This window comes from Athene cunicularia, assembly GCF_003259725.1.
Source record: "Athene cunicularia isolate RWA chromosome 5 unlocalized genomic scaffold, athCun1 chr5_part1, whole genome shotgun sequence".
Taxonomy (NCBI): domain Eukaryota; kingdom Metazoa; phylum Chordata; class Aves; order Strigiformes; family Strigidae; genus Athene; species Athene cunicularia.
Window position 1 is genome coordinate 9,181,330 of NW_020799101.1, and position 7,930 is coordinate 9,189,259.

The 7,930-nt window shown below is 36.1% G+C and overlaps 1 protein-coding gene across 1 annotated transcript in view; it reads left to right on the top strand.

Moving 5' to 3' along the window:
• The window catches only part of C5H14orf39 (chromosome 5 C14orf39 homolog), a 29,989-nt gene extending 23,176 nt beyond the window's left edge, over positions 1-6,813 (top strand). The window contains exons 11-17 of the mRNA XM_026849223.1: positions 249-334; positions 428-492; positions 1,586-1,656; positions 3,207-3,364; positions 3,844-3,979; positions 5,353-5,410; positions 6,620-6,813. Of these exons, the coding sequence (XP_026705024.1) occupies positions 249-334; positions 428-492; positions 1,586-1,656; positions 3,207-3,364; positions 3,844-3,979; positions 5,353-5,410; positions 6,620-6,813 (768 nt within the window). The remainder of the gene's footprint in view (positions 1-248; positions 335-427; positions 493-1,585; positions 1,657-3,206; positions 3,365-3,843; positions 3,980-5,352; positions 5,411-6,619) is intronic.
• The last annotated feature ends 1,117 nt before the right edge of the window (positions 6,814-7,930 follow it).

Below are 7,930 nucleotides of genomic sequence, written 5' to 3' on the forward strand. Positions count from 1 at the left end.
ATGTTGTTTGTGCAACAGAAAAGTTAATTATTCACATATAGTTATCAGTGCTGTGAAGGAGACCATAAAAAATTGTAGAAGTGGTTTTGGGTATTATGCTGTTAAAATGTAGGTAAAGAAAAACAAAAAAGTTTTTATGTTGCCTTACCCCTAAAGAGTGGTTAAAAGAAGGGATTTCCACAGTCAGTGATCTTGTTGAAGTGACAATTTCATATGCTGTCTCATTTGAATTTTTTGCTATGTTGTAGATGCTTATTGACACTGCAGGGACTAATAACTCACAAATTGCCCAAGTTCCATCAATAAAACGCTTACAAAACCAAATGCAATTCAGGTAACTTTTCTTAAATATAGGATTTTAAATTCTTGTGATTAAGGTTTATGTAAATAATCCATATTTAGAGAAACAGTGATTTTTGTCTTTTAGACTGGCAATTCCTCCAAAGCAGACAACTTCCAATCAACAGTTTGAGAGTGAAAATGCAGTAATAGGTAAAGTACCGCTATAATTTTTTTGATAGAGTGTGCTGTTACTGTATGCTGGATCACATAATTACAAAAGAGAAAATTCTAGGGGCCAAATTTTCATTCTGGTACTAAGTGGGCCACCATTTGTATTCCTTTTCCAGTGTAGCAGACAGGCAGTGTCCTAATTTAATTGACTGAACTGCTCAGTAATGTGGGATTCTTTCTGTGCTGACCATTGCTAATGAAAGGAACCTTCCAGCATCTCTTGTAAATCCATGCTCTAGTCTCAAATTACTTGGGTAAAATGAAATCCAGTCTGGAAATTTGCCCAGAAGGCATGAGGAAATGTACAGAAAAAGGAGATAATAAACTCAGTAATTTAGGAATCTTGAAGCATCAGATTATTAAAGATGAAAATTAATTTGAGGAATACATACAGAACGCTTACAGAAACAAAACAGGGTAGTTACAAATACACCTATAGTTTTTGAAATCACAAGGCACTGAACTTTAGTTTAGAAACATTTTTTTCTAATTATACTGCCAATTTAGATGCATGTCAAAAATGATAGTGGTTTTTGTTTTTGTTTTTTTTTATACATGAGATCCTAAGTATGTGTCCTGAAACACAGGCTCTTAACAAACCCACAGTGCCTGAAATGTTGCACAGTCTGAAGCTCAGAGCAGAAAGTCTGATAACATTCTTCTCATTTCTCATCCCGGCTTTTGCTCAGGTCCTTAAGATACACTTCATCAGTGTCATATGGATGTGCTTTTTATATTGTTTCCACATGGTTTCTATTGACTAGTATTAGCACTCTGAGGGCAATAGCTGGATTAGATAAACATAGCACTCTCAGGGAACAATAGCTAGGTTTGAAGAACATACCAAACCACATGACTCAGCCTAAGCACTGCTTTAACGATAGCGAGTAAGTGGCAGAAAGAGAGGACATAGCATAGCAGGTTATTATGAAAACTACAGTCAGAATGCTTGCTTACCAATAGCAATGACAAGTTAGTAAACCTTTCTCAAGGATTCTTTCCCACAATGTAATTTTTATTTATCCGCTTAAAATGCTGTTATAATACAAGCAGTGCTGTCTTTTTTGTACAGCAAACCGGGAGGCCAAATGTGGAGATAAAGAAGCAGAAGATGAGCCAAAGGATTCTTCATATATACCTCAAGTAAGAAAAATATTTCTTATGTCATAAGTAAATATTTAATTAGAATAGTCAAAATATCTTGACATATTTGAGTCTATTGGCAAGAGGTAAGTGTCAGAAATTGACAGGTGACTTATAGGGCACCCAACATGTGAGATGCCCATCAGTGCTTTCTGATTACTAATATAGTGATATATTATATATACATCTATACTAATAAACATATATACTAATGTAGCCATAGTAATACTGGTCTTGATCATGTCAGTGTTCTGTGGGGTTTTATGCTAACAATAAGCTATTTAGGATGGACTATTCTATGCACATTGTAGTTTTTGTATAAATTAGTGCATATAAATTTCATCAATGCGAGCTGATGAAACATTTTTAAAAAATGTTTGCATTTGAAACTCATTTGTCCCACAAAACTATAGTAAATAGGCTCTGTGCTGGCTACAGAGTGTGTATGGCTCCACTGGCACTGCTTTTACTAGCTGTGCCTGAATGTGAGATCAAGCTCACTGTGCCATCATATTCAAGCCAGTTGTGTGTACAGCTTGCGTGTAGAGGTGATACCAAGACGTGGTTTGACACTGGCCAGCAGCTAGCACCACATAGTCACTTGCTCACTCTCCCCACAGTGGGATGGGGAAGAGAATCAGAAGGGTAAAAATGCCAAAACTTGTGAGTTGAGATTAAGGCAGTTTAACTGGTATAGCAAAAGCCATGCATGCTACCAAAACAACATCCCCTCTACAGGCAGTTTAGGCATTTCCAGGAACATAGGGCTTTATCACACATAATGGTTACTTGGGAAGACAGATGCTGTAACTCCAATCATTCCCTCTTCCTCTTTCTTGCCCTCCACTTCTGTTCCTGAGCAAGATGTCATATGATGTGGAATACCCCTCTGGTCAGTCGGGGTCAGCTGTCTCAGCTGTGTCCCCTTCCAACTTTTTGTGCACCCCCAACCTACTCACTGGCAGGGCAGCCAGTACACAGGATCAAGTTTGAGATACTCCTTATCTTCTGGTTGGCTCACTACAGGCTGATGCCTGCAGGCAGCTGGTGGAGAAGAATGTCTTTAAAACAATATTGAGTCTGCTGGAAATTGCTCCACAGAATCCAAATGTGCATTCTCATTTACCATTTTCTGAGGAAGAGGAAATAGTCAACTGAAATATGGTGACGTTCCTATATTTCACTAGGGCATATCAAGAGGGCTCCAGTGTGACTTTAAGCATTATGCTAAGACATACTTTAGAGTGAAAGTGTTCTTTTATTAAAAATGTGTTTTCAGTCACTTAAAGAGTTTCTTTATTTTTGGGGGTGAAAATTTGCATATATAGTTTCATTCACAATAAGTCAATTTTAAACTAGATAAATGAAGGTTACAGTTTTAAGTATGGTGAATATGTCACTGTAAGAATTTTGTTAAAATCCTTTTACCTTCATGAGAATAAAAATAATTATCTAACCCTAAAACATGTAATGAATATAGGTAAATGGACTAATGATATTTTTGGAAATTCTATATGCCATAAACATTATTGTATATTTCTTTTTAATAGGACATAGACACATGTTTTCAGTCAAATGAAGATAATCCTGACACAGCAGAAGAAAGTGCAGGACATTTTTTAAGAGCACCTGAAACACCTAAATTTGTAGGAACACCTGACTCAAAGGGGAAGAAAACCCAGTTCTCTAAAACGCCTCCATTTGATTTGTATGATTTCATCTTTTATTTCGATTTTGAGCAAAGTTGTATTGATGTTTATTGTATAAGCGTTTCTGGTGTTTCTGAAAGATACTATATTCAAATTTTCTTTTGAGTTATGCTAGGTAATTTATTAGATTTTCTTTTTACAGTATCATTTCCACTTGAAGTTGTTTTGAAAGAGGGAGACTCTGCTTAGAAATATGAGACACGGGTTCTTTGTAGCTCCTTTGCTAAAATTGTCTTTTCTGCAGTTGTATTTGTTACACTAATTTCTATCTTTAAACAGTTTTTTTGGTAAAAGGGAAGGGAATTGCGAAGAATACCACCTCCCTTTGCTTTAAGGAGTCGTGTTACGCATTCTGTGTAAGAAGAAACATTTATTGATGGAAGCTATGGGAATCTAAAAAAGTCACAAAACGGGGGGGAAGCCATCTAGGCTAATTTTAAAAACTATTAACGTAGTTTCTTCCTCTCTGTCTCAACAGCATTCACAATTTAGGTTGTGAAGAAGGAACATCAAAATCTCCTGCTTTCTTTTCTCTCATGAACTTACCCCAGAAGTCACCTGGCTTTAATTTGTTTGATTCATCTGTGTTTGGGGCAGAAAATTCATCTGATGAGGTAAAAATAACTACTTGAGAATATTAAATTTCCACAAAACAAAATATTCTAAGAAAACAGCATGTATAGTGAATGAGGTTTTTCAGACTGGTTATCTTTGCAGCAAATAATTTTTTTACTAGCTTGCTTAATTTTACACTTGATATCCTTTGAAAATGCTTATCTCCTTTCCTGGCAATTCCCCCTATGATGGCATCTGATCAAGTATGAATCTTTCCCATATGGGCAAGATTGGATCTCATGTAATTCACCTAGTCATCTTTTGTGACTAGATTCACAAAAGGGCTTCTGGTTCAGCACTGCAATGCAAAACTTTAGGTACTTACACTGAGAACAGGAAGAAAACTATCTATTAGGGATACTGAAGAGCAGATATGGATAAACTATACTTTAATGGAGGAGATAGGCAACTAATTGGAACAGAGAGTGGAATCCGGGTCTTCCTTCTCCTTTGCAGGTTCCCTAACTACAGCGCTCTAGAGTAATTTTCACTCTCCTGGGCTAATAGGTAGATAATTGGATATTCAGGATAGACGTGTCAGTGCATAGTGTAGTGGTTAGGTATCTCTGCTGGCAATGCAGATTAAAACCTCGTTATGCAAATAGGGGTTTTGAACCCATCTCCAATTTCAGTGTATGTGCTCAGTCTTGAGATTATTGGATAAAAATTGAAGGAAGGAAGAGGAAAAACACGGGATTATTTTGTGTTTGGCAAGATATATGTTGTTGATATCTCCTAGCATCACCTGTGTATAGGAGAGAAGACACTGGTGAGTAGTTTGTGAATTGTTTAGGAATGAGGTAGGTATCAAATCACCTAGTGCTGTCAGAACCCATGTTACTTTGTGCCTGTTCAGCGGCAGAAACAAAGAATTTACAGCCTGTAGCAGTCATTGGGATGCTCTGAAGTTAGATGGGAGTTTTGAAGGACTTAAGTATCATAAATCTAGCCTAGGAATTCTTTTCAAGAATGATGAGTGGTTATTCTGCTATTCTTTCTGGCAATATCAGGTCCTACTCAGTAGGCAGTAATTATGTTGCTTGGACGTTTTCTAAATTGTCAGAGAATGAAATAATTTTGAATCTTTTCAGTTTAGAAAACAGCAGTAAGCCACATTAGATTTTGGTCTGTTCTCAATCTGTTTTTTTTTTTTCCCCGGAAGAATGGAAAGAGTGTGTTTGCAGATGTAAGCAAATATCATGAAACCTATCTCATCAAAGAGTTTACCTTGCAGCTTTGAGGTCTGGTATATACATTTAAAGGCAGATTTTGTGAAGGCTGCTAACATTTACTGGGACTTAATATGTATCAGCATTAAAGCTTATTTTTTATCTTTTGAATTGGTTAAATAAAATGGCTGTTTACATTTCAGACAGAAGAAAGTTATTCTGTGGCAAACTTGAACCCTCTGTCCCCACACAAGGATATTGGTAAGTCAGAAGCTCAGGTGTACTTGTTTATACCAACTGTCCTCTCCTTGTGCTTATGTGACTGACAAGCTCATGATCCTGCTTAACAGGACAACCTTTGGTTGTCTAAAAGATATTCAGTTGTGACACTGTAGTACAGAGGTTTATTGTGTTTATTTGTGTTTTGTCTAGTTTAAGTCTTTCCCTGCATGTTTGGCATCAAATGCATAAGATGTCATGAAAAAAAAAAAAGAAAAAGAAAGAAGAAGGGATAGTGTTAGGTGGGTTTGAAGCAAACTGAGAAGAGATGCAAGGAAGAAGCTTTTTCACTAATAAGAACAGTTGTTTTAATGTAAAAAGCTATAGTACTTGGTAAACATTACTTTTTAACTTAAGGCTACCAGTTTAGTATTAGAAAGAGTACACCCGTTGGGTTTTTTTCCTCCCTCAACTAAAATGAAAATAAGTTTTCATTTGATTAAAAAAATGTCAGTAGTAAACTGACTTCCATCAGATTAAACTATTGGAGGTACACAATGTAAAAACAGCACAGATGAGAGAGGAGAGAATCAGACTTAAATAGTATCTTCCAGTCATACTAAGCAAGCCATGCACACTTACACCCTCTGTGTGAAATCCTGGCTTTACTGAAATGAAGGGCCAATTTTTCATGATATCAGTATGATCAAAACTTGCTCTTGATCAAAACCTTTCATAAGGGAACTATAATCACCACTTTTTTGAGGTGCTGCAAGTGCAAAGTTACTTTTTTTGAAGTGGATATGAGGTTGTATGCATATATAACTCTTGTAGAGAAAAGTGTGTGAATTTTGTGGCACTAAATATAAAACTCAAGTGTTTTTTGTCTGTAGCTTTGTTTCTCCAAGTATTTCAGTGGTTGATTGCATTGCTCTCTGGAGAGGAAAGAATCTGCAAAAATCTATCAGTTTACAAAGACCTCTGTTGCTTAGTATTTAAAATATTTCACCTGGTATATCCTGCAGAAGTGTTTTGTTGTTCTAAATCATTCAAGTACTTCATACTTCATTCTACGTAGATTCCCTCCTGGAAGTACCATTTCTATCTAGTGCAGAAATAAACACAACAGGAAGGCTGACATTCAGTGGGATGTTGAGAGTACAATGTTATTAAAAAAGCATATTATGCTGAATGAAGTATTCTTTCGATAAGGCTTGATCTAATAATTAATATAATATGTATTCCTTATAGGAAGCTTGTTTGGGAAATCAGAAAGTGAGGAAGCATTTGCCTTTCCCTTCCCCCCAGAATCGACTTCTCATGCATTTGGAGATGACTTTAGTTTTCCATTTGCATTTGGACAGGATCAGAGATCATCACAGTCTCCTTCTGTGAAAGGTTTTCATTCTTCCTTACAAAATACAAAGCCATTTACATTCTTTTGAATACCTTTGACTTCCTTTTAAATTATTTTCCTACTTAGCCTTGACAAATGTACTTTCTTAAGTTAAAGTACAAAGCATTTCATCTTCTTTCATTTCATGTAAGAATACATTATTGCAATTGCTGCAATAGCATGTGTATGTTCATCAGGCACATATGCTTTGAGATGCAGCTTTTATTTTTCTTATTTGTGTTCTAAATATGTTGTTTTCAGAAAATGTTATGATATGCTCTTGCTAAATTGGCACTTGCATCAGAAATATCATTTTACAGCAGTGTGAGAATTAATTCAATATCTATGAGAGTATATATACGTCTAGATGAGTACTTTCAACCTCTGATATAAACTAATCTTGTGTTACTAAGTAGCTGTTTATTGTAGTAGTAAAAGCTGTTGAAGATGTTCTTGAATTAGCTGTTATACACAATGTTTATACAATTTTTGAAATAAACATTTTATGTTAATTTCATGTAAAGTTTTGCAGGTATTTGATATCTGAAGTGAAATAATGTTGCAATTATAATACTCAACACTTCAGCTTCTGTCTTTCAAACCTGAAATACTGAAAGCAAGCTCCTTCCTCTTTATCTAGTGTCTTTCAAAAAAAAGGTGCAAAAGCAGACAGTTCCCAGAGTCTAACTGTAGTCAGTCCAAGTATATCCACTAGTTCTCCACAGATGGCTTTCCTTATGGAATGGCTGACTGTGAAGAATATAGCAGGGTTACTCAGCAAGGAATGCTGGCTGTCCTGAGCCACCACAGCACTGTGCCCCCTGAATCCCTTGGAACTATCTTCTCTGGAACCAGCAGTTTCATATTTATGGCCTTCGAAGGAAATACCTGATCACTTCCAAGTTATTTTTTCCAGTTACATGTGAAACACAGGTTCCTAATTTTTTAAACTCCTCATGAATTTCTAAGGGAAATTAGGTTTCTCAGTCACTCACTATGAAGTAGACAACCTGCCTGACAGCAGGCTAGCAAAATGCTGAAATGGAAACAAAGTAAATAAAGGGGAGACTGCATCATTCAGCAAACTTCACAGGAGACATTGCAAATGCACAAACGAGTCAGGTGGACACATGGACTGAGTGGAACAAGTTGACAAAAGGCATCCT